This window comes from Citrus sinensis, chromosome 6 (assembly GCF_022201045.2).
Source record: "Citrus sinensis cultivar Valencia sweet orange chromosome 6, DVS_A1.0, whole genome shotgun sequence".
NCBI lineage: Eukaryota > Viridiplantae > Streptophyta > Magnoliopsida > Sapindales > Rutaceae > Citrus > Citrus sinensis.
The window spans coordinates 22,838,910-22,865,850 of record NC_068561.1 but is presented as its reverse complement, the minus strand read 5'-3'; the positions used below and the strand labels follow the sequence as shown (position 1 = coordinate 22,865,850).

General features: G+C 35.1%; 5 protein-coding genes and 1 non-coding gene across 9 annotated transcripts; 1 reads left to right on the top strand and 5 right to left on the bottom strand.

Moving 5' to 3' along the window:
* Positions 1-589: 589 nt before the first annotated feature.
* On the top strand, positions 590-2,528 carry LOC102619412 (uncharacterized). The gene is made up of 5 exons (XM_006482031.4): positions 590-841; positions 929-978; positions 1,377-1,503; positions 1,582-1,686; positions 1,768-2,528. The coding sequence occupies exons 1-5, from the start codon at positions 730-732 to the stop codon at positions 2,391-2,393; spliced, it is 1,020 nt and encodes a 339-aa protein (XP_006482094.1). The 5' UTR covers positions 590-729; the 3' UTR covers positions 2,394-2,528.
* TRNAE-CUC (transfer RNA glutamic acid (anticodon CUC)) lies at positions 1,073-1,145 on the bottom strand. Its single transcript has one exon. It is a non-coding gene; the product is annotated as a tRNA-Glu (tRNA).
* A 393-nt stretch (positions 2,529-2,921) lies between the features above and the next one.
* LOC102619124 (myosin-binding protein 3) lies at positions 2,922-6,978 on the bottom strand. The gene is made up of 4 exons (XM_006482030.4): positions 5,525-6,978; positions 5,206-5,415; positions 3,662-5,100; positions 2,922-3,568 (listed from the first exon to the last, which is right to left on the bottom strand). Exons 1-3 carry the CDS (start codon positions 6,759-6,761, stop codon positions 3,698-3,700), a joined length of 2,850 nt encoding a protein of 949 aa, XP_006482093.1. The 5' UTR covers positions 6,762-6,978; the 3' UTR covers positions 2,922-3,568; positions 3,662-3,697.
* A 2,476-nt stretch (positions 6,979-9,454) lies between these two features.
* Positions 9,455-15,220, bottom strand: LOC102618540 (senescence-associated protein AAF, chlorolplastic). Of its 4 annotated transcripts, XR_371072.4 has the most exons (14): positions 15,069-15,220; positions 14,178-14,576; positions 13,481-13,633; positions 12,960-13,033; positions 12,434-12,510; positions 12,268-12,339; positions 11,692-11,760; positions 11,378-11,424; positions 11,127-11,256; positions 10,973-11,041; positions 10,764-10,867; positions 10,072-10,147; positions 9,710-9,976; positions 9,455-9,575 (listed from the first exon to the last, which is right to left on the bottom strand). XR_371072.4 is itself a non-coding variant. In XM_006482028.4 (13 exons), exons 2-13 carry the CDS (start codon positions 14,510-14,512, stop codon positions 9,803-9,805), a joined length of 1,380 nt encoding a protein of 459 aa, XP_006482091.1. In that variant the 5' UTR covers positions 14,513-14,576; positions 15,069-15,220; the 3' UTR covers positions 9,455-9,802. The 4 variants fall into 4 exon arrangements, 3 of the variants coding, with proteins under 3 accessions (XP_006482091.1, XP_006482092.1, XP_052299448.1); XM_006482028.4 differs by having other exon boundaries at positions 9,455-9,976; XM_006482029.4 differs by lacking the exon at positions 15,069-15,220 and adding an exon at positions 14,748-15,055 and having other exon boundaries at positions 9,455-9,976.
* A 2,543-nt stretch (positions 15,221-17,763) lies between these two features.
* On the bottom strand, positions 17,764-18,897 carry LOC102618255 (gibberellin-regulated protein 5). The gene is made up of 3 exons (XM_006482027.4): positions 18,688-18,897; positions 18,322-18,352; positions 17,764-18,201 (listed from the first exon to the last, which is right to left on the bottom strand). The coding sequence occupies exons 1-3, from the start codon at positions 18,760-18,762 to the stop codon at positions 18,020-18,022; spliced, it is 288 nt and encodes a 95-aa protein (XP_006482090.1). The 5' UTR covers positions 18,763-18,897; the 3' UTR covers positions 17,764-18,019.
* Positions 18,898-21,957: 3,060 nt separating this feature from the next.
* LOC102617976 (uncharacterized) lies at positions 21,958-26,901 on the bottom strand. Its single transcript, XM_006482026.4, has 10 exons — positions 26,301-26,901; positions 26,061-26,198; positions 25,289-25,477; positions 24,124-24,261; positions 23,905-24,026; positions 23,610-23,742; positions 23,387-23,516; positions 23,218-23,297; positions 22,964-23,098; positions 21,958-22,591 (listed from the first exon to the last, which is right to left on the bottom strand). Exons 1-10 carry the CDS (start codon positions 26,748-26,750, stop codon positions 22,373-22,375), a joined length of 1,734 nt encoding a protein of 577 aa, XP_006482089.1. The 5' UTR covers positions 26,751-26,901; the 3' UTR covers positions 21,958-22,372.
* Positions 26,902-26,941: the final 40 nt, after the last annotated feature.

Below are 26,941 nucleotides of genomic sequence, written 5' to 3'. Positions count from 1 at the left end.
TTTTTTAGACATACGTGAGCTTCCATAAAAATTAATATATATATTTTTTTGTTTTTATTTTATTTTTGAGTTTAATTTGATAATTTAATTTTTTATTAATATCCAAAAAAGAAACATTATTGTAAAAATATAATAGTGTAAAAGCAAGTTAAAAAAAAATAAAAAATAATGACATAAGTGTCAATATTTAATAACAGGGACGTTTTGAGGTGTTTTTAAAAAGAGTAATGATACAGCTACAAACTCTCGTACAAACTTATTTTGTACAAATTGACGTGGCATTAATTCATTGGTTGAATGAAAATATAAATTAATAAAAACAAATCATGTGGGCCAAGTGATATTTAATTCAACCAATCTTATAATGCCACATCAGTTTGTACAAAATAAGTTTGTACAAGAGTTTGTGGCTGTATCATTACTCTTTTAAAAATACAGGGACTAAATGAACACTAACCTCATAATGGATGTGTGGCCCCAGTTGTTAAGATTAAGGCTCAATTAAGAGTGGACAGGTGGCTGAATCATTTGCTTTTAGCTAATATTTATCCAAATCCATCCACAAAAGCTTAAAATCTGATTCCTCTTCTTTTACGTTGCCCGTAAAATTATAACTATAATCTCCCAAAAATAACAAATCTCCTTATAATCCTTGGCTTCGATCAATGTAATATTCTGAGCTTTTTCTTTTTCTTTTTCTTATACGTATATACGAGAAAGCAGAGGCCAATGGGGGAGCAGCCAAAACCAGAACTGTTTGAACTTAACAATGGAAGTATACGTATCAAGATCACTAACTATGGCGCCATCGTTACTCATCTTTTCGTCCCCGACAGACACGGTCTTCCGTTTTTTTTTTTTTAATCCTTTTTCATATATATACAAATTTATATTTTATTTACGCTGATTTTGATGTTGGATTTTAAAGGGAATGTGGCTGATATTGTTCTTGGTTTCGACTCCATCGAATCCTATATGGTGAGTTTGTGATTTAAAATATATATTTAAAAATACTAGACTATAAATATAAATATCACGACAGTTCCACAGAAAGGAAAATAAAATAAAGTATTTCCGTTGCCGGGAATCGAACCCGGGTCTTTCGGGTGAGAGCCGAATATCCTAACCGACTAGACTACAACGGATTTGTTATTAATGACTAGAAATGATATAATTTTTACTGACTGAGAAAAATTAATGGACAAATGGACCACAGTGAACATTGGGAAATTGAGGGTCTTTGCTGGTCATTTAAGTAATCTCATAGCAGTTGCTTATTAAGCTTTGTTGAATTGGTTTATGCTTGTTGATGATTAATTCTTCGCAACACTGTTCTCTGTCATCAAAAGTAACTTATTGGGATTTGTTCCGAGCAGAAAGACAATTCACCTTACTTTGGTTGCATTGTGGGGAGAGTTGCAAACAGAATTAGGGATGGGAAATTTGCACTCAATGGAGTGCATTACACTTTGCCTGCCAACAATGGACCAAACAGTCTACATGGTAAATGCTAACATAAGATTCTACACAAAAAGTTCATTAATGAGTGTACATTATTCTTGATTATTATTGTCTCGTTAGGTGGTAATAAGGGATTTGATAAAGTGTTATGGGAGGTTGTGGACCATAAAGATGGTGATCATCCATCAATTACCTTCAAGTATCAAAGTCGCGATGGAGAAGAAGGTTTGTTTGCTCTTAATCACATTCTTGTTGTTATGCTTCGCATTTTCTCGAGATTATATTTTGATTGAATCCTGAATGCAGGGTACCCTGGAGATGTTACTGCAACTGCTACTTATGCACTTACTTCGAGCAAAACAATGAGACTAGACATGGAAGCAGTGCCTAAGAATAAGGCTACACCAATTAACTTAGCACAACACACATACTGGAATTTAGCGGGGCACAACTCAGGGGACGTGCTTGATCATTCACTTCAGATATGGGGATCTCAGATTACCCCTGTAGATCAGAATTCTATTCCAACCGGTGAATTCTTGCCAGTTAAAGGCACTGCTTTTGACTTCACTTCAGAAAAGAAAATCGGCAACTCTATCACTGATGTCCCTGGCTTAGGATATGACCACAACTATGTGCTTGACTGTGGGGAGGAGAAAATAGGCTTGAAACACGCAGCTAAGGTTAAGGACCCATCTGGTTCCAGGGTTTTGGACTTATGGACAGATGCACCCGGCATGCAGTTTTACACAGCGAATTATGTGAACGGTGTCGCTGGGAAAGAAGGGGCTGTTTATGAAAAGCATTCGGGGTTATGCTTGGAGACACAGGGGTTTCCGAACGCCATTAACCAATCAAATTTTCCTTCGATTGTTGTTCAACCAGGCGAAAAGTATAAACAGACCATGTTGTTTGAGTTCTCAGCTGAGTAAATATTATATTTTATAGAGGCATGGGAATAATACCATTTTTTTCCATTTTTATGTAATTTAGTGTTGACTTTCCTTTTGGGTGATTTATTGCTCTATGGACCTTAAATGAATTTCACGTTTACAGTAAATATAAGTGATATAACAAGTTGATGAGTATATGATGATGATGCATGTCTTATATCAGATGATCAGCTAAGTTTCTAATATTTGTAGAAGCATTTCATCAATATTAATACCCATTTTACTAAATATCTTGTGTCCTGATAAGTCTATTCTGCTAAGTTTATTCTGGTAAAATTCTTGGCTTCCCTGCACATCAATATAAAAACATCAGATGTATAGATTTTTCTACTATTTTTCGGCAAAATCTGTGTCTACATTTTTATTAGACCTGGCACTATAAATTTACAAGGCTTCTTTATGGAACACTAAATTTAAAGTAAAATTCAATTTCGAGTACATTATTCCAGTTTGGTAGGATATGCCTTTGTCGAGTTTTATATGGAAGGTTTGGTTGGGACGATAAAATTTTCATATTAGAATGTCTGCAAATATACTCAGGTTTATCACATACAAAAATATTACTGGACTCATAGACACCTAATTGAGACTCATTCTCCTATTATATGAAGCCTACTAATGGAAATTTGATGACAAGCACAATGAACATTGATTCTGAATTGAGTGTTTCCAGATAGTGGAAACCTATTCAGTAATCGAAAACCAGGGGAACAAGAACTATCCATTCTTCTTCCCCTTAAACCTTTCCCGGTACTTTCTCAAATGAAATGTAATTGAAAAAGGACTTAACTTGAGCCCCACTTCACCCTAGCTGTATAAACTTTCACATTTTGTAGACACACTCCCAATCATCTCTCACCTTTGCCATGAAAAAGGCAGTGAGGTGGGAAACTCTGAAAAATTCAGGCTTTACATCATTCTGTAGAAAGCCTGAAAGACAACTTCGAGGTTTTAGCAAACCTTTTTGTTTTTAGTCTGCATGACATTCAATAATCTAATGAAACCAGACCAGGATCAACTCTCCATCAAGGGATCTCCTGGCTTTCTGCAGAAAACATAGAACTGCAAGAGCATTTTTAGCCAGCTGGCTCAATGCTGAGTTCTCATATCATTTATATCTACAATGCCATCCTTCTCTTCCTGAGAAAAGCAGTCTGCATTTGTCGAATAATTTGTTAATATCAATTCAATCACTCTATGATAAGACTGAAATGAATATATAAAAACGAAAATTCCTGTAAAGTTACCTCTTGTCTTAGCTTGCATTGTTATTCTCTATAAGTTCACTCCAGATTATCATCGTTCATGTTCCTTACGCGGAGTTCAACATCTCTTAGATCACGAAGATGTTGCAAAATCTCTTGGAGAAGATCCATCCCTTTGTCTCCTTTCTTTATGGAGCTCATACAATGCTTCAGGAACTCCCTATCTGCTTCAAGAGCTTGTAGTCTCTGGTAAACATGATCAACCTCCTCTTCAATGGCTAGTCTTTTGCCATCAGGATCAAGCATGGAAACTGAAGAGTTGTTCGCTTCAACAGAATCAAATTCCACTTCTTGTTCATATATCAAACCTTGTTCTCTTTCATTATCGGCTGCATCCAAAAGTGGAAGGAGACTCTTTGCCATGGAAGCCATAGACATTCTCTCAAGATTAGGCCTATCCTTTGCAGAACCATTTGAGATAACATTTCCTACTTGATTGCTAGAATCATGATTCTCATCGAAACTAACCTTTGAGGACTGCTCTAATGCTTTTAAATCCTCAATGAATTGATCATCACCTATTGTGATTAGCTTCTCCTCCAACGCCTTTAGCTGATCTAGAATGGAAAGCCTCTCTTCCTCAAATTCTGTCAATGATTCATCAAGAGTTGTCACATGCTTAACACAATCTAGGGCCATTTCCTCCAGATTTAGAACGCCATCAGCTGGAGAGTTGTCACTACTACTTTCATGGTGGCCACAGAAGCTACTATCTTCATCATCCCTTGGTTCACGATTAAGATCAATAGATTGGTCATCAATATCCTCTGAATTGCTGCAAGAAGCAGAAGAATTTCCACTTCTTATGCTTCCATTAATGCTTCTCATCATCACCATTATCTTCTCTTTTTTCTCACAATCCAAAACCTTCATGCGATATATCTCCAATTCTTTCTCAAGTTCCTGCTTCTCCTTCTCCCTCTTGACCATGAGCTCATTCAGAAGTTGCAAGGCTTCCTGATCATATTCAGCCTGTTCTTCCATCATCCTCTGGTACTGCAAAGCTTCCATTTGCATTGCTGCCTTCTCCTCTTGAAGCCTAGTTATCATAGCCATTGTCTGATTAGCGGCAACTGCTGAAGCACTCCTTTCTTCCTCCAGTTCTGAATATAAAGCACTAAAGGCTTTTCTTTCAGCTCTTAAAGCTGATTTCATCTTCTCAATGGTTAAGATAGGATCACCACATTCCATCTCACTTACTACACTTCCATCTAAAGACTCCTCTGTTCCCAATTCTCTTTTCTCGAATAATAGTAGTTTCTTGTGCAAGTAGTTGAAACTGTCGAGAGAAGTTGGGGTGTCAGGAAATTTTTCCTCCTCTACTTCATTCGGTTCCGAATGTGTGGATAGGATCCCTTCTTGATTCTCACCAACCAAATTCAGTTTTTCCCCTGTGAGACCTGTTTCTTCCTGCTTTTTATCTAGTAAAAAATCAAACTAGAGTTAGATTCTTATCTGCAAATTTCATCCGTAGAATTGATTACTTCATTATGGAGGGAAAAAAAAGATACAGCTTTGATGCTTACCATGATCATTCTGAACCATATTTGACTCAGAGGTGTTAACAACTTCAGCATCATTGTTGTCCTCAGAAGACTGATCTTCTTGTAGGCATGGCAATGAAGAAATTGGTTCCCCAGCTTGAATCTGTCCATCTGCATCATCAGCTGCTTCCGGGCTTTCCAAAGTCTTGGATTTGGTTTGATCCACGCGTAAGTTAGATCCATTTGTTTCTTCTGGATGAGTCACGTTAAATAACGAAATTAGTAATGCAAGAGATGCACATGGGGATTTAATGCTAATGGATAATATAAGTTATAGTAATATTTAATTATTTATGTCTACCTGTAGGCCTATTTTGTTCATTCATTGTTTCTGCTCCAACTTCATCAACGGATAAAATTTTATCTACTTGATTATTAAGAACTTGTTTGAACTCTTCAGCCATTAGAACTGGAGAATTCTCAATTTCATCCACTCCAATCTTCACCAGTCTTTCAAGTTTCTCGTACCCTGTCTTCTCTGTTGTACCCTCATCGATTCCATTTAATTGTGCCTGCCGTAAGACATTGACTTGTGTTTCAATGTGTATTGCGGGATGAAAAGTTTCATTTCCATGATCTTGTGTTTTCAGCAGTTCCTCTTCTAGATTGCAAGATCCTTTATTCTCAATGGTTAATGAATCAATCAATCCAAGGGGAATTACGCGAGTAAAACCAAAATCAACATTTCTTTCTGAAGCCAGGTTGATAATTTCAAGTGAATCATCCTCTTCAGAACAGCATGGAATTATTGTATCATCACAAGAACTACGAACGGAGTTTTTACCTGTGTCCTCACCTTCATAAGCTTCTTTTTCTTCATATTGCAAGTTTGATACAGACCTTGAACAGTTTTCCTCTGCAACTTCCGTGAGGCCAAAGCTATCAATATCCGAAATTACCTGAAACTCTTCTGCAGCATCTTTTCCATTATGACTTGATAGTCTTTGCTCTTTGGACTCACCTCCATTGTCGTCGTCATCTCTTGCTTCTATAATCAACCTACCTTCCTTGCTGTAGTCCAAAGCACCCCAAGATGACTTGAAAAGCAAGTAAGGAGGATAAGCTTCGCTGTTCAAGCTCTCATTACAGCAATAACATCTGAAATCTTGATCACCCTTTTCAGGTTTGTGTGAACTCACCCATGAAATGAAAGCTATCCTTCTTGTCATACCAATAGATTCCTCGTTCTGCTGCTCCCGAGAAGCCAAGCATTCCATGCACATATTTTCTGTTTCAGCCAATCTTTGATGACTCGAACAATAACTCAGCTTTGAAATCTCAGTTGCATGTGTGTGACATACAAGATCTCTGTAAGATTTTGTGTTCTTTCCAGGCTCCAAGATATGATCAACTCTAGAACACCATAAGCAGGGTGGTTTAAGGCCAAAGTAGTTGGCATATTTTGTGATCAAGTAAGTGAACAAAGAGTTGAGTAAAAGGAAAATGATCAAAATCCATTCAAGAACTGCGTACACTAGAATTGCAGTGATTTTGTTGGTGCTTTTGTGCAACATAGTTGCAAACTTGTTTGCAGCCATGTATTTGTTGCCTAGTTTTCTCGTTATTTACACACAATGAAAGAAAGAGAATGGGGGAGAGAGCACAGAGAAATATGAAACAGAAGCAACAATAAAAGAAGAAAGCTTTCAAAAGGTGACAAAGTAACAAAAGCCGAGATTCTTCTTAGAATGTTGTATTATACATTATACTTTTAACTGTAAAATTATTTCCCGTGTAGGTTTTAAAAACTTGAAACACGTCGTCTGAACATTTTATTAGAAAAATATGTGTTGATTAAAATGACTTAACATGCTGCTAAAATTCTAAAATGGAGGCGAGTGCTTTGTTACTTTTGTCAAATATTTTAACTGATTCACAGTCAGAATTTGCAACCCACCTATCCCTTTTGCGGTTTTGCCAATTTGGTCCACCAAAATTGATTAAGGTCACTCCATGCGCAAAGGAGTGACTGTGGCCTACCAAAATGGCTCGAGGGGCCATGATATTTATAATATCGAAATGGCCCACCTGCAATAGCAATGCAAGACAGACGCTCTTACATTTTAGCTTTGTGCGACTTATATTATATCATTTTTGTTTTTAAATTTTTAAATAAAATCTACAATGCACCCGTAATAAAGTACAGCCACATGAATAATTCCAACTCACATCCAGTTGTTTTTTTTCTTTTGGATTGTTTGAGCTTTTTAAAAAAATTAAACCATGCTCTCTCTTATGGATGACAATTGGTACAACTCGTGGGTTTGTCGTTGTTAAACTTATATTTGTAAAAAATTTAAGGATTCGCTTAGGTTGGAATTGCTCCATGATAAAGTATTGATGATAACCATATGATTATAAAAATAAGTAATAAATTTGCATTTATTGTTATGATCTGACAATCATTATCAACACTCTACATTAGAACTGTTCCATCGTAATTACCGCCAAAATATAAATTACCAAATAAGTAAAATTAATTAAATTAAAATAAAATATCACTAATATTAAAATTAAAAATTATATATCTGTGTGTATGTGTCTGGAAGGAGAAGGGCATGCAGCTGCAATGAGTTATGTTATGTTTAGTAATTAGGAAAATGAGTGATAAATATATATATATATATATATATATATATATATATGATTAAAAAAATTTAAGATTTTATGATTAAAATTCAAAATATAAATAATTTTAAAAAAGAATGTGGGTCAACAGATATTTGCTCGAATATTCGCTAGATTTTTCTCAATTTCAAACTTACCCACAATCCGCAACCAGTTTAAATTTAAAATATCAAACTCGTCCACAACTAGTAAATTATCCGTAGTGAAAAAATTTCTACAAATAAATTTATGGGTTTGCAGGTAATTTTGCTATCCCCACTCTCTCTTTTACCTCATTGCTTTCTTTGATTACAATGTTTTTCTTCTAATTTTTTTCTGCATAAATGTTAACGTAAACTATAGATTATATTTTTATTAAGGAAACTTGGGATTCTATATATGAATGAAAGCAAGAGGGGAGAATGATGAAAATTAGGTGTCAAACAGTGGCAGGCATCATTAAAAGGCTAAGAAGAAAGATAAAGTTGGGTGGAAAAAGGGAGGGAAATGGATCAAATTAGGGATTGTGATGGCGACTTGAGAACCTTTGTGTGAAATAAAGCATTAATTAATGTGTTGGGATGATGGTTCATCACTTTGCTTTTGCTTTTGGTGCATCGGCTTTATTTTCTTTTAGCTTTTTCAACAGTTTATTCCCGGATTTGGGAATCATGAAGAATTTTAATCCAAGGTGTTAAGAAAAGGGAAATTTGCTACAGAAATTATATTAAAAGAGGGAACAAGATTGCCAAAACCAAATGCCAAAAGTAGATGTTTGTTAGACAATAAAACAGTAAATAAATGTCACAATTCAACTTTTTGCAGGAATTCAGATCCAGCAATGGACCTTTGGTGAACCCAGTCCCTGCTGTGGCCCAAATGACGGCCGGATGTCGCCACTTGTTATACATGGAGCCCACTATCAAGTGGGTCCATTTGCATATGAGCCTAGCTGGAGAGTACCAAGCAGAATTGCATGTGGGGCGTTTCCACTCTGAACAGCATCCTCTCCTTATATGAGGTATACTAATCTTTTAAAAATTTTCTGTCATGTGTCTTTTAGTACTAATGTATTAGTAAAATTTAACTTTTTTTATTTATTTTTATTTATTAACAAATTTTCTGTCATGTGTCTTTTAATACTAATGTATTAGTAAAATTTAACTTCTTTTATTTATTTTTATTTATTAACAACTAATCAACAATTAATTAATTTGTTCAGAATATAATCAGCAGATAATCCTAATCCTTTGCACTCATGGTCAGAACTTGGAACTTGAAGGCACTTAAAGATTTAGGATTACAACCTGGAAAACTTGGTTCATGAACCGGCAGCCATACATGAGAAACATGAATTGAGTTCTTCTGGTTGGTGAGCTTGTGGAAGCCAGCATCGGCATTTCGAATTTAGTTTTAGTTTTATTTATTGATTATTTATCGTCTCTCCGTACATTATTGCATATTTGTGTGATTTATTATAAGCTTCAGACGGCGTTAACGTCAAAACAATTACAAAGCTGTTTATCTTGGTGGTCATTTTGTTCAATCATACTCATTGGTACATCCAAGATTAGTCTCTACATCTTTATTAACATAATATGAAGTTAGTTTTGCACACTAAGCATAGGTAACTGCCAAAATAAATTAATGAAACACTATTAAAAACATGAAATCCTTTCTTTACATCAAAATTCACCAGTCATCACTGCAAGTGGTAAGTGGTAAGTGGTTTCTTCCGAACAGTCCTGCCAAATGATGATTCAGATGAGATTCGGCATTTTTGTGAGTTAATGAAACACTAATAAAACATATGAAAGCCTTTCTTTACATCAACACTTGTCAGTTATCACTGCAACTGACAAGTGGTTTCTTCCGATACCTATTGCCGGTGGGTTCAATAGTCAGCAGGTCCTGATGAGGAATCCGGTGAACCTACATATAGATATTTACAATATAACAGATTGACTACTTCTCAGTTTGTATCAGCATCGTCATTGGCTTCTTCAGTTTCTTCTCCCTCAGCTGGCTTTGGATTCATCATAAACCTCCAGCTATCTCCTTCCTCTATTTCCCACTGCTTCTTCAGTTCAAAAATTGTTTTGGAAGCTGCGGCAGCAATTGCAGGGTTGCTATCTTTAGCCAGTCTCTGCAAGAGGAAGCAAGGACATGAGTTAGTTCCATACAGGAAAGAGACATAATTATTATCATTTGGGAAACCATCAGGGTAAGAAAAACAGGCACCTGCAATGCCCCCATGCCAGCATTTCCAAGAGTCCACATGGACGGAGCAGCTGCTAATGCATTTGCCAATGCTTGTCTATACAACAGCAAAGAAAAAGCAAAAGTGAATAAGGGAAAAATATATCTGCAAACACTTTATAACCAGCGTGGCAAAATGTTTCTAAAGTTCTCATAGGTTCCATGTCTGCATCCTTTTGTCCGATTACCAACAGTTACCTCTTTAATTTATGTACATACCCAACTTTCAAGTTTGTAGGTATGATTAAAAATAGCCATTTTGATTTTTGTATCTCATACAACTAAACGACAAGCAAACATTACCAGCACACCATGGTCAACATCCATAAGAATACGTGATTTGAAAACTCTGAAAATAGTATGAGATAGTTCAGATAGGACTGCAATTACAGTCTTATGCTTCAACCGTTTGTAGTATGCAAGTATGTCATGGTGAAAAATTTATTGTCAGTTGAACAAACTAACAGTCAAAACAGGGCCTCTAGATAAATAACTGTCTTGAAGTAACAAGGGAAATGGTCTGTGTAAAAGATTGTTCTACGACACTTTCACTAGAAGCTACCACAGGCTCAAAAGACTTAGCTTCCAGATATAGACACTCTTGGGAATGAACAATTAAAAGTTTTACACTACTTAGACTGAACTTTGAAACCAAAAACACATGAATAGCTTACCTAGTGTTCACATCAGGAGAACTTGAACACTCTGCCAATAGTGATACACTACTTTTTCCATCCATTGCATCAAGACCTATAAGAGTTGTGACCAACAACTCAAGCTGATCCAAACAAGAGAGAGCAGGTAACTAAACGAACAAGGAAAATAATCTTAATTCTATCAACTTTTCCATTAAATCACAAATATGAGTCCACGAGATCTAAACCTCTTCGGGATCAGTATAGTCAATTCCGTCTGCTTCAGAAAGGGCAGATGCCATACTCCAATAAGCTTCCTGAACATTGTCAAATGCAATGGTATCAATGTTCTTCAAGATGCAATGGATGAAAGGAATATTAAGACATACATAGAAAAGGGACCTGAATAGCAGTAATACGATCGGTAGACACTTCCCCGGGGAAGAAATCAAGTGTTTTCCCATTTTTCTCAAGCATTATACATCCCATCATCTCAGGATCTGATAGAGAAATCTTTTCCCTACGCAGAGGGCTGAATTCCATAACATGTCAGAATTTTACAGTTTGAAAACAGAATGACTTGTGACATTCCAGAGGAAAAGAAGCAGAAAAAATAACGGTAAGGGATATGTGCAATTACTTAAGAAACTTACAATTTGTACATCTTTCTCACCATCATGTCATGGATATTTTTGAGAAACTGTGAAACCATAAGTGAAAAGAGCTTAAATTTCTTTCTTAGAAGCACAAAAATGAAAAATAGAATACAAAAATCACATACTGACTTTTTAAAGATTGGTAGAAACATATGCAATGGGAAAAAGATGAGGAGGAATAGTTCTTATCAGTTGTCCAACGTGGGACATGTGAAACCGCCACAAAAACTGATTCCATAAACTGATAACATAATGTGAAATGTGCACACAAAAAGGAATGAAAGGGAAAGAAAAGTTGTCAGTTGAATCACCTCCAATGCCATCAGGGCATCTTCCATTGCACGTTGCTTGGCACGGAAGTCAGCACGGCGCAGATCAGCCTAAACATAGCCAAATAAGTACACCATGATTTATTATTACAACACAGTGTTATTCACAACAGATACACTAATCTATCCTCAAAGTCCTGAAAATCACATAGATATGTATGCCTCTTGATTTAATTTAAGTAGGAGCCTAAACAGGACGATAGAAGAAGAAAAATAATTAGTCTTTCTCATCATTGCCTTTTAGCTTGAATCTAGCACTCAGGTAATTAATTCCTTTCCTCTTAAAACTTTTAGAGGTAACCAACCATCTTCTTGTTTCCCAAGCAAATACAATGACCTTACATCTAATTCAACTAGAATCTTATTATGTGTGAATTCAGAGATAATAAATGGCAAACGGACACATCAACTATATGACAAACATAAAAGACAAACGATCTATCTGTAGTTCTGCAGAGCTACTTATTACATATTCATTTATTTATTCATTTTAAAGTACCACATGCATTAAGTGAATCAATAGATGAAAGAAAATTGAAATGGAACAGATGAAGATACCTCCAAGGCCCCGTCACTCCAGTGCTTATCAGCAGCATGCTTCAATCTAGACTCGGCTTTATCTTTCAAGATCTAGAAGAGAATATTAATTCATCATCACATGAGAACAGAGATGCACATTTATATCTCCAAAAAAAATCAAAGTTCAATAGCTAGATATACATACAGTAGCTATATGATGAAGACATTCGGCCTTTTGCTTCACATCGCGGTCAATTTTCTCTGTATCTTCTCTTGCCCGAGCTACCAGCAGAAGGTCAGCATAAGGAAAAATATCAATTTAACCAAACAAAGAAGATCATAGCATAATTCCACCCACAGTTAAAAGAAAAAAAATGGAGGCTAATGATTCCTTTATTAAGAAAAAAAAATGGAGGATAATGATTCCTTTACTCTTTCCATCACATTTCGGCCAATAACCTACTCTCTCAGCAAAAGAACAAATGAAAACTGAAAATTGAAAAAAGGCCATTGCCACAGTTGAAATAACCAATGTGCTCCTTGAAAACTCAAAATGAATCTTTGCATGCATAAAAATAGACTTTGAAGAAATGGCAAAAATCGAACTCATTCCCCATGCTTTCATTGCAAAGTTTAGTTCTTGTATCCAAATTATCATTGTAGCAGATAAATACATTAAGAAAGCTATATTGGAACATCTCAAGACATTGAACTGAAGTTTAAATAGTTACCATTAAGCTTAAGAAACTCAGACCCAAGAATAGCCATGTCTTGACGTGCGCGAGCATCCAACCTCATAATGCTTCTGAAGAAAATTGGAAAACCATAAAAAGCGGAAACGGGTGGGTAGTTGGTAAAATATAATGGCCAAACAAAAAAATGGGTGTTTGCCAAACATTTCAACTATTTCTGCTTTCAAAATTAAGCAGATAAACAACAGTTACAAAAATACCCTAAATAGAAACACTCCAGCACATTCCTCGCATATTCAGAGGAAATATGAATTCAAAATTAAATCATACACTTAATAATACTTAATATTCACATCATGCCATGAGTAATTGGTGCACTACTTACAGATGCTGCAGATTTTGCATGAAATTGCTAAATTCTCTTCGAAGTTTCAGAATCTTAAATGAGAATGCATGCTGCTTTCATGAGCAAGCACAGCGGATGTGGAAGCCAAGATTAATGATCACTACAGCAAACACTTGCACAAAAAATCAGGTAAACAAAAGGATTTTGGAATTACCGAGAAAGCAAGACAATGTCATTTCGGGCCCTTTCATTAACAAATTTTGCATCGTTGTACACAAATTTGCAAGCTTCAGCTAAAACCTGACTTGAGTGAATAGTTCTCCCAGGCATGACTGGATGCTCATCTTCATCTTCTGCAACTTGCATACTAATACACAAAAGGATATTTCTAAATGTAACAGACGAGGTAGCATCGACTAACAACAAATAAAATACATGCACTGACCAAAAAAAAAAAAAAAGTGGAGATAAATCATTAGGAACAAGGAGCATAAGAGAATTGTTTACACAAAAATTTTCATCTTGCATCATATGCTTACTTTATGTCCTATAAGATGGTTTGGAGACTTTTGCACTTGCATGAGTGACATCTACATGAGACCTCAGCCCACCATCCAATACATTTGAACGTTAACATTGGAATTAATTTTTATATGCCTTTTGGATGGTAATCAATTGTCTTCAGATCCTCTTTGGTTGTCCATTACAACAAGAAAACCCATCCTTTTTCAGCATAGCATTTTTCCAAAGAGTAAAGGTCAAATTATGAAACTCTGTCAACTGTCATTCCAGCAGTCGATGTCCAAACACAACAAACCTTGCCTATCTTCACAAATCATACTAAAATAAAACTCTCATGAAACTCGACACACATTCAACAGAGTGAAGAAATAATCATAAACTACAATTACCTTGACACATCAGAGCTATCGCCATAAGGTCTAATGCATTCTTTTGCTTCAGCATTACGTGTTCCATTTGAGAAGCATAAAATCGAAGACCTTCTAGAGACAAAGCTAATAGGCTTCCGAGATAAGCTAGACAAACCGTCATTGGAAAAGCTCATTTTTTGTGCAGAAAGATGTCCATCGCTTACTTGCTGAAGCTCAATTCCTTGAATAGCAGGACATAGTTTATGTTGCACTGCCGTCTTGGTAAAAGAATATACAATTCCATGTGATCTAGAGGTAATTATCTCCTTCGAAACAACAGGTCCATTTGAAACCCTGCTTGCAGTAAGTGCCATGGTTAGGATCAAAATGGAAATGAAATGATCCCAACCAGCACTCACCCCCAACAATAGGCCAAAACTGCAGTCAAAACAACACTTTGTCACTGACCAGGAGTCATATATGCCCTAATCAGGATATAACTAGTTTAATTTCCACAATTTAAACAATTGAATTAGAAATGCAAAAGTTCAATCTTTTACACTCATTTGAGCAAATTCCTATTAGATTCTTCAGCTATCGAAAAACTACCTCTTTAACAATTTATAAAATCCGATCAGCAAGTTTTCTGGCGATCAAAGATCAAACTTTGAACACAAACCATAAACACCAACAACTATCATCTAATCTGAACAGAAAATTCATTGTGGATCAATGTAGAACGAACCACACAAGAATCATAATTCTACAACTGTAAAATGATCGCGCAGCTTCAGTCATGAACCCAGCAAACAGTAACAATGATGAAAAGAAAAGAAACCCACTAGGGAAATAAGCTATAGTAATAGTCAAGGAGTCAGCTTAGGAAGCATGAGTTGCACGCAAAGAAGATTAAGTTACAGACTAACAAACCTGTTAGCAAGCTCAAGGACTTTACTAGGATGACTTTGCAGAGACAGAGAACGTTAGTTTAAAAAGAGTAGAATTTAGTCCAAGAAAATTGTCAAGTGAAATGTGAACCACAATCTAGGCCTGTGGCCCAGTGCTTGCCACAACTGACCAAACTTATTACTAGCGATGGCCGATGAGCTTGCCTTGTGCTTTGTGGGTCCACATGCATGCATGCATGCATGTATGTATGTTTGTTTGTGTTGGTTACTCTACGATTCTAGTTGTCTCGTCGGTTGGCCAGATTTTATGCCACGACATCACATTACTGCCTTGCTCTTTTGCATAATGACAAAAATGCCTATCCATTGCGGATAATTCTTGCGAGTGGCCGTATGGATATGGGTGTCTCTTTCAAGCCCGGTTTTTATACATGTTTTAAAATTTTTGTTATTTGTAATTTGTGTACATTAGGAATTTACTTCAAATAACTTTTTCTATAGCTAAAAATATATTCAGAAATGAAGAATAATTTTGGCACATTATCCATTGACAGCATATGCAGATTTTGGGGGAAAAAAAAGAACTTTGATCAAGATTGGATCCTAAAGGACACGTATTGTTTCTCCAACGAGTTAAATTGTTGTCCATAAAGTTTAAATTTAATTAATTAAATCATTAATCCATTAATTTTTTTTAACATTTAATAACCGGAACATAACCTTTTTCATCATCAGAATTTGATGCTATAACCTATTTCATTCTTCTTTTTTAAATAATAACTCATTTTATTTCTACTTTTCGAACAATAGTCCAAAACTCTTTTACGTTAATTTATAGTTAGTTTAATATATAATTTATTGAGGGCAAAATAATATTTTTAATTAAATAAATACAAATTATTTTAAAAATAAAAACCTCAAGAACAATTAAATAATATATGACTTTTTACATAAATTTTATAACGCCTTAGACGAATCCTGCATCGATAAAGTACGGGAGAGATGCTAGGTTTATAAAGGGTGATCCGCACCTTAATTAGCAAAAGACGTATTTTAAGGTGTATAGGCGCCCCAAAAATAAAACCGTGTGGGTCATGTTAAGGTCCAAAGCAAACAATATCTTATTAAGTCTGGGTTGGGTCATGATAGATGGTGTCAGAGTGACTCTGCGTGTTCTCTTGAGCGATGGTGGGGCAAACTTCAGCGAGAACGCTGAGTTCCTAAGGGGGGTGTATGTAACACCCTACGTAGATCTCACATTGACAAACCATAGGAGAGATGTTGAGTTTATTAGGGGTGATTCACACCTTAATTGTTAATAGATGCATTTTAGAATGTATAAACGCTCCAAAAATAAAATAATGTGAGCCTTGTTAAGGCCCAAAACGCTAGATCTGGATTATGTCATGACAAATTTAGAATTTAAAGATAACTTAATAAAACAAAAACAACACTACATATACATATTATATTTTTTTAATGAAGTCAACTATTATTATTATTATTATTATTATTATTATTATTATTATTATTATTATTATTATTATTCGATCTAAGATTACTGTCTATATCAAAATTAGGGATAAATTAAAAAAAAAAAACACACACACACACACTATAACACATTATATTCTATTATGTAGTATTTTAAATTTGTGTTTTGTGTCTATAATGTGTGTTTTTATTCATGTAAATAAAGGAGTTTGTGTTTACTTTTGATAAAGTACAGTATTGATTGTTTATTTATTTATTTTTTGATCATATTAAAGTTAGGAACAAGTTAAAGGACAAAATAAAAATACTCTAGTGCTATAAAATTTATATTTTTTATTTTGTCCTAAATATATATTTTTTCATATTATTTAATAATAATAATAATATTTATTCATTAAGTTATTTTTAAATTTTAAATTTATAAAGAAAATCACATGTTCTTTAATTATTTTCAAAAGTTTTATTTTAAAATAATTTATTTACTCTTAATTAAAAATCTTATTTTGCAGTCGATGAATTATCTTAATTTACAAAAATATGTTTTAAACTATTGTTTAAAAAATATGAATAAAATAAGTTATTGCATCAAATTCTAGAACGAAAAGATATATATAGTAAAAAATTATTTATTTAAATTGACATGACATTATTAAATTAATTAAATTAAAAATATATTATATTGATGATGGGTAATGATTTTTTTTTTCTTGATGTAAGCTTCTTAATAATTAAAAATTCATGTGATTAATTAATAAGAAAACTTGTCAATGTAATTATATCCTAATACTCCAAAAAAAAAAAGAAAAAAAAAAAAAGAGGGAGAGTGAGATGAGGGTGGAAATTTGTTGAGGACAAGAGGTGTAAACGCGTAAGCACTAAGCCGGTCCAAATGACTAAAGAGAAACCCACAACACATTATTGAGGCGACTACCAACCACTAGTGTAGTCGGTGGGTGACTCATGCAACAAAGATTGTCGCATTGATTTTCCGGTTACAAATTTAGTCAAAATTTATAATTGACATCAATTCTTCAAGAATTAGCTTAACAATCATTCGATTTTTTAGGAATGAAGAATACTTTTGGAAGAAAAAAAAAAATCTTTTTGCCGAATTAATGAATTTCTACATGGGAAACAATGGGTATGCAAAAAGAGCTTTAATCGCCCATGAATTTAATTTTCCTGAACAATTTTCTCAAGCAGATTTAATTTTCACACCCTCGTTAACCATAATCAAGCATATGATCTTTTTAAGAAGAAATTCAGATAAAAAGATTACATCATGTGATCAAAGTAACCCTTCTTAAGAAGGCAGCTAATTGACATCAAATCAAAGTAGAATAAAATCTTAAGCACGAGGGACCCAAGCCGCAGATTTTTCTAAAGAGAAAATAAACATTCTTAAGTCTCTTGATTTTGAATTGCCCTGTTTATTAGTGACATAAAATTGATTCGATAAAAAAAAAAAAAAATTCTCAATCAAGGGCATTTGGGTCCTCCCTCCTTGGTCTTCCAGTTATTGTAACAAGGGCAAACTTGCTTGTTTCCGTAAGTTCCAGGAGGCACGCACAGGCATTTTGAGCAGCACTTTAAGCAAAAGAACATGCATGGCTTCTTGTGCGACGTCGCCGAACACCGATAAGAACACTTTGGATTGCATTCTGAAATTACATTTGCAACAAAATTATTATATTACTCTTTACATTTCATGTGGCAAAAAAAGTTCAAAGACACCAAAAAAAAACACCTTACTACGTATATATACACATCTCATTAATTACCTGATGACCGGAGCTTGCCACGACCATAAGCCTGTTTGAGGGTTCATTAACAAAAACAAACAAGATCAAGTTAGAGCCCACTAACTCAGAGCGGCTACACATATATACTAAATCTAATTAAGTGTTTACAATGCGGGTCATAATGGAGAAACTATAAACTTAAAAAAAAAATCGGTACATAAAAATTTATAAATTTAGATTAACCCACTCACTTTTAACATTGTGACAAATACTCTTATAAATTCCGAAAATCCACGTGATGATAGTGGGCGAGAAATAAATTATTAAATTATGAGTCATCAGTAGCTACTTAATTCTAAATGTACACATACAACATGCTAATTAAAGTGTAGGTATAACGTATACCTCAGCCACATTGGAGAGTGTGATCAAAAGAAGAATTGACACCAAGAACAGAATGGAGCTGCGAGAGGTGGCCATGTGTATTGTCTTCTACACTAGAGCTACCTCACTTCGCTCACTCTGTGAGATGATTCTTTCAAAAGAAAAAGAGAAGAAGAATTTGGAATGAAGAAAAATGGAGATATTGTGGGGGATATATATAGCTGATTTGGGGAAATTATAATATATGCATTATAAAAGCACACAATAAAACGCAAAATTGAAGGCGCGAACAAAGGGTTAAGCAACAAAAGAAATGGAGATAGGGTTTTGATGGAAAAGGTGACCGATAAAAGCGGCGTGTCTGGGGGTTTATTTATTTATTGGAGCTTTATTTGCCACTTTTGTCAAACTTTGCCACGTTATTTGTGTCTTTTTTTTTTTTCATCTCTCTCTCTTAAGATATCTTTGATGATATTATTTTTCAAGTGGTAGTTAAACAGTTACAATTTTCGATTTTTTTTGGGTTATTTCCACTCAGCCCCTAAATGTTTTGATATATTTTACCGTACACCTAAAGGTTTTGATATTTTTCACTGCGCATCCAATTTCGTTAATTTGACTGTTATTTTTAACGGAGCTATTTGAAATTTAATGAAATATCTAAAATACCCCTTATCTTGAATTAAAAAAGAATGAAATGAGATAAACTATTAATCCAATAATTAATATTTACATTAAAAATTCTTAATTAATAATAATCCCATCAATTAACTTATCAAATAAATTTAATTTATCATCATCAAATAATATTTAGGGTATGAACTTCCAAATTTATCCTTTGACTGTTAGAATAAACGGTCAAATTAACGAATTTAAGTGTGAATTAGGGATTATTAAAATATTTAGGTGCGCGGTGGAATATGTTAAGACATTTAGGGGCATGACTGAATTAACCCTTTTTTTTTTGTTACTTGTACTATGTATTATTATTATTGTTGTTTTTTTTTTTTTGGGCACATGGGTTAGAGAGAGAGGACGCCAACTAGCGTGATGATTTTTTCAGTTGAATATTGTGTGATCCACCGACTCAAAAATAGTGCAATAGCATGAAACATATCAATCTCACCTAGGGATGGCAATGGGGAGGGGAGGGGAGGGGACCGATCTCCCCGTACCCATCCCCGATATTTTACGTATGTCCCCATCCCCTCCCCGTCCCCGTCAGAATTACTTGAGAGAATCCCCATCCCCTCCCCGAATAATAACAGGGGATCCCCGAGGGTCCCCGATCCCCGAATAACTAATACATTTTTTTTTCGATTTTGAGTTAATCATATTAAAATAAAAAATTCAAATAAAAGTAAAGTTCGAAATATATCTTACATTAATATCTATTACAAAAGTCACATACATTAAATTAGTAAGTAACGCAACATACAAGAGATACAAACTTATTTTACAAACTATCATGAACAAATTAATAGTCTAATACAAAATTGTTACAAATAAAATCAAATTTAGATTCAAAATTAACTTTTTCAATGGTGGCGTGGGCACTTTATAAATGTGGACTATTCCCTTTACAACACAATAGTTAAATCGGAGCAAATCAAAAGTAAATATTAGATTAGATTAGATTAGATATTAAAATTGTGATTCGCTGTGGGCAATTATAACATCTAAAATTAAATAAAAAATAGATTTAAGTTTAAAATATTTAAAGAATATCAAAATTAAAAAAAAATTTGGCTAATAGAATCTACTCAGTCTTTTTAATGTCCTAAATAAAAATTTAGAACTTTAATTAGCTAATTAGGCCTAAAAGTTTAATAATATAAATATTTTGATATTTTTTATTTTTACCAATATTTATAATTTTATAATTTAAATTTTATAATTTATTTACTAGTAATTTTAAAAAATTAAAATTAAATTAAAAATTAAAATGGGGAAATGGGTAGGGGATGGGGATTCCACCTCATCCCCGTCCCCTCCCCGAATAAGAAATTGGGTAAAAAAATTTCCCCGTCCCCTCCCCGAATAAGAAATTGGGTATGAAATTATCCCCATACCCTCCCCGAATGGGGAAAATCCCCGAGGGTACCCGTCCCCGTGGGGATTTTTGCCATCCCTAATCTCACCTGACTAAGAAATTAAGAACGGAAAAAATGAGTTAGTATAATTAATTAATTTTTTCTGTTTTTGTACAATGAAAAGATGGAAACACTTTTAGCTCAAGTAGCGATTGGTTTTCCTCCAGATTTCTAGTTTATAAATAACTTCAAACATGAAGGTTTCATCACCTTCATAAAATAAAGATGTCAACTTTTCTTTTTAAGTTAATTTATCAATTATGTTCTTGACACACTTACTAGATTTTTTTTTTGGGTAAGTTTTATTAGAGGTTTCTGGTAATTGGTAAATTCACTCATTGTAAAACTACTCAAAACATAAAAGAAGTGGATGGTACAAAATATTTGATTACGAATAATAATTTTTATAATTCCAGTTAACAATTAATTAACGTTGATGCATGGATGTATTGACACTAAAACACTGCTATGCTAGATACTCTTTCAGTCAATGTGAATGCCTTTATTTAATGAAATCCTTTGTTCAAATCCAGGGACTGCAAGAATCTAGCTCTTCACCTTTTTGACATTCTTTGAATGCATATATCCGTACTGCATTATCGTTTGTAATTACCGTCTTACTCTGTCCGTCTTGTGCTCAGGATCACTTGTAATTATGTTACAGTTTTGCAGGATCCATCGTGCTAATGTGTTGAGCAATGAATCAGCAATTTGAATTACATAGTAATTTTAAAAGGCTTCACGAATGAAGTCTCTGAAATTTTTATAGTTTTGCAGGATCCAGCATGTTAATGTGTTAAGAGTAATGAATCAGCAATTTCGGTTACATTGCAATTTTAAAAGGCTTCACGAATGAAGTCTCTGAAATTTTCGTACCAATTTTAGTAAAGGTTACCATAAAATCACGGTTGCTCAAGACCATCAGTAATTTTTCATAGCGAACTAGAAACGTCCATTTGTGTCCAACTCAAGTTTAGCCCTTACTTTCACCTACCCCAGAACTTGAATTAGGGGGCAAGTCTCAAAAGAGTTCAGTGCAACTCTTTTACCCAATCCCACAATTCATCTCTAACCGAGCTGAGGGAAAAAATAATAATAATAAATAATGTAATTCTATTAATTTTTTTTTTTTGAGAAGGTAATTCTATTAATTGAAAGCAGAAAATAACAAACGAATACTCAAGTTAGCAAAAGCAGATAAATAATAAATTTGAACTAATTTATTTGCACATTCTTTTCGCCATTCATTTTTACCCCTCTGTAGCAATTTTGCTTTGCTGAATGCTTAAATCCGGAAAAGGACACAACACTATTAAAATTAGTCCCTATGAAAAGATAACAAGTCATTCAACAGACTCGACAACTGAACACCACACACGAGCATTTTACACACCATGTCAGATGACAGCCACCACACAAGTGGGTTGCTGGCTTCCTACTGCTGGTTCTTTAGAAACCAAACAGGTTACAGCAAGAAACTCACCTCCTCTGCCCATTTTGCGAGGGGTCACCTTGGAGAACTGACCTAAGCCGGATATAATTTAAGCCTATAGGACTGGTTTTGCGGCACTGACTGCTCTGAATTCTTCGAGTGTGTTGCAAAAGTTTAAAGGTCAATTAAATATTTCCAACACTTTCTTCATGTCCCAAGATTGCATGTTTTGGGACACAACAACTGCACCCACAGCCACAGCAGCAGAGACAATAACCATGTGTTTCATACATCCACGGCCTTGCGACAATTTTCTCAATATCAGCTTGCGACGCTTGTCTGCATCCTTCAATAACGCAATGCGGGTTGCATCTTCTGCCTTCTTCAACTCTTTCTCATTCTGTATAAACACAAAAGGAAACAAGTTAGCAATGATGCACAAATCAAATAGACTGATAAAGTGCATTATTATTCAGATTCCAATTGTTCGTTGTAAATGCAATTTCAGAGAGTCAATTGGCACTAGGAACTTCGATTCAGTCAGTGAAATTTATTCAATTGCCATATGCAGTAACAAAAGTCAACAATACTTCAGAAAAAAGATATCAACATATGTTTGTTGGAATCAATATGTGACTGATAATAACCAAAAGACCAATAAACCAGATTGAGAGAACTACATGGTAAGTTTGTATCCGGAAGATTTCATAGCAATAGAATTGTAGTGCATTAAAATTAAAACATCTTGTCCAGAATGTCCGAAGCATATTACCTTCTGCTTGAAACTACTTAGAGTTTCCCTCAAACGGTCACCCTTAGGATCTTTAACAGAGTGCTCCTTCCATTCATCAGACAGCTTTCTCAGGACAACAATACTTGCTTCAAGATTATCCAGATAAAGCATATCCTATTCAAGAGTTTGAAAATATTTTGAGAAGCAGCAACGATATTTACTGATTTAGAGAAAGCATAACACAAAGTCTCAATGGACAAATGAAAGATCATAATGAAGCAGACAATGCTCACCCATTGCTTGTAACACTCAGGATTCTGAGTCAAAGCCCATATAAAAATATCACTTGCCTCCCTTGATAGGTCAGGAATGCCTGCAAAATGTTGTCATTGCACAACTTGATCAGGTACAACTCCACTTTCAAAGATCACCAAAAAGGAGGTCTACTTGAGTTTATCAAACCTTCTCCAGCAGCTTTGATGGCAATGGTCAATATGTGCTGTGCAACTTGTTTCATTGCCTTGCTCCCAGAGGAACCAGCTAGGGCAACCTCCTTCAATATTGGATATATAGCTTCAAACCTTTCAGTTGCCTATGTGAAACATAAATTACAATTTTCTCAAACCCCAACTTTGCAGTAAATGTTCAATCAGGTATATAGCAAATATTCCACAGCAGAACCAACCTTAATTCGAAGAGATGGTGCTGGAAAAGTGACTCGCATCAAAACCTCAAGAGCTGACGGTGGCACAAGGCGCTCTCCCTTTTTGACAGCACCATTTATCAAAATAGTGCGTGCTTTTGGGAAGGATAATATTCTAATTTCACCCAGAGGAAGAAAAGTTAGAAAGAAGCAGAATATAATCATGCAATTTGCAATGTGGAATGCCATAAAATCACAGATGTAAACACAAACACAAAAATGAATTATAGAAGATGGTGCAAAACTTATGAGATTGTTCATTTCAGTGATGTCCAACCTCTCCACCAACTGTAAAATCAAGTCTCTGGCCTGCGGATTACAACTTGACTTCGCACTCAGCATGGGCAAAAGAACTCGCACCCACATGTATAGCCCCACCGCCAAATCTCCTTGGGCAGTCTAGACAAAATAAATAAATAAATAAAGTTCCCAGTTTCAAATTCAAATGCTTAAAACAGGGACATGATATCATGTCTTCAATGTTCTCTACAGTCACCTGAGCAATTATCCAGGCAGTGACCGGAAGCTTATCTTGTCCTTGATATTTTGGATTTTCTCTCATGATAGGCAATAAGCTGATCAACACATCAGGCTTACGTCTCAGAACCATGGCCAAAACCACAAATATGGCTACCTGCAGTTCCAACACTACTCAGTTAATAGGAAAATCCACTGTAGGTAGCGAAAAATACTGTAACGGCATCTAAATTAAGTTCAATAGCTTTGAGGTATAGACCTTCGAAAAGAAGTTTCATGTCAACTAACAGAAGTCATGTGTAAAGAAATGAGACATCATTCATTAAGATATCAAATATCTCTCTTACTTTTAATACTAAACAGACAAATTCCATTGAACATGCTTCATGTTCAAGGTCTAGCTCTAGCGGTAAAGAGCATCCTTCCAAGGACTCAAGTTCTGGGTTCGGGCTTCAATAAGTGCGTGAGTTAATGATAAATAAAAAGATGGTCAAAACAATTTCTAAGCCTCCAAACAGCATCGATACAGAAAATTTTCACATTCTGTGTGGAATATCTTACAATGAGAAAACAAGAAGCAAATCGATTGATAGTCCACAGCATTTTCAGTATGAAACATCCTCAGATATTTTATATCTACAAGGCTTTCATTCACTACAACCAAGAACAAACCCCAAGAAAGTAAGAAATCTGATGGGGAGTTGACATACAGATATCTTAAAACATTATGCCCTTCCAGAAAATCTTAAACTGATAAAATATTTGCAATACCACACATTAATCTATGATTCTATAAATTGACAAAAGGGAGAAATATTGTCCATATCAGGACAAGTCTCAAAATCAGCTAGGCAAACAGATAGAAGAGGCATTCCATCAAATTAAATTCACAGACGAGCATGGATGGGCCTTGAAAATAGAACCATGGACTGTCCAATGGTTTCCACATTGTTAATAGCTAAATGATCTACTAACACTATACAATGCTCTTACCATAATAAACTAAATTCAACTAGAAGCCAAAACCTTTTGTTCTGAAGCTGTCCTCTGGATGCCGACTTTCCATATCAAAATGTGAAACACGTGTCCAATTCCACAAATCTCAATAGATTCCATCACTTGCATATAAACCAGCATCAAGTGTGCATAAAGCATGTATAAAGTGAGAAATGACTTGAAGTTACCTGAGACTTTGATGAAGCTTGTTGAACAACCTTCTTAGAACTCTTTCCAGTTCCTTGATGACTTGCAAGGTCAGCAAGAATGCTGTCCAATGACCATAGCACAAAGGACCCAAGCGCATCAAAAGATCGTTGGTTAAGCCAGTCAACTGACATCTTATATACATCTTCAGGAACATGCGAAAGCGGGATCTGTTGACGAGAAATATCACAATGTGCATTTAATAAGAATCCTAGATCTATTAAATAATGTTCGAAAAAGACAAAACACGATCATGACATAATTACACGGCTGAAATATTAAAGCCAGAATGACAAAGAAAGTTTTTTCATCAATGCTGAGATTTTTTTGATACTGAGTCTGTTATGGACCGTTAATAAGAATTATCTCACTCTTATCCAAGTCTCCATAAGGACCCAGTATCGATTTGCCAATGTATCCACAGATATTTCTGACAAAGAAACTTGATATCATGCTCACAACTGAAAGACAGTGAAATTGAGGGTGTAAATGCGTATGCATCCAAGTGAAAAATAAAAAAGAAAAATCAATGATCAAATTCGTTCATCTGAGCTCAGATCCTTTTAATATGATTCTCCTATAACCATCAAATAAAAACTGAAAAAGATGTAAAAGTCAACATCAGTATGACACCCTTTACATAATCGAAGCCAATTATGCATTATAACTCATTCCATTTGATAATTAGTCAATTATAGACATTTTATTCTTGTTTAATCATCTATCACATTCAAATTTTCCAATCTCACTCACATCAACCATCTTGGCGACAGTGGACTCCCGGAATGTCTTCAACCAAGGGAACTGAGATGAGCTGACTGAAGCAAACGCCCGACCAAAGTAATCAGCGAATCGCATCAGCTGTATATCTTCCTGTTTCTCGTATGATCCCTATCAAACAAACAAAATTACATATTTACCGAGCCATGCAACCACAGAACTAAATTCACCAAACAGTTTTTTTTTTGTGAAAAGAATGAAATTCTCACTCACAGTTATGTCAACAAGGAATGCGCCAAGATCACCGGCGTCGATCCTCGCCGCCGCCTCAGACACCGTAACTTTCGGCTTCTTTGGCTTCTTCTGCTTCACCTTCTTAACCTCCACCACAGCAGCGGACACCTCTGCATCACTGTCGTCATCCTCGTCAGAATGCCTCTTCGATCCCTCTCCGGTGACGGGTGTAGCCACCTGAGGCACCGACATTCGACGACGCCGCTCCTCCGAGTGCTCCTCGATGGCCCGGAACACGTCGGAGGTGGTGGCGCCGTCGTCAGGTCGGCGATCGGGCAAAGAATTATCGGAATTCGGCTGCTTCGAGTGCCTTTTCTTATACGACACCGTTTGCCACTCCTCATCCTTATTGTAACTTCTACTCAATCCTCTATACTCTAACTCATCCTCCCTCAGAATTTGCTCGATAAGAGCTGAATTCTCGTCCATGACTTGAAACTGTCGTGAAAAAGAAAATAAAACAAAATTTAATTTGTTTCAAGTTCTCTTTGAAACGGACAGTTTTTGTTTTCTGTAGAGACGTAGAAGAATCAGTGTGTACGTCGAAGAGAGATCACAGTTAAGAGTTATAGACAGAGAGAGGGCGGGTCGGGTTTTTCTTATTTGAGGAGACGACAAGG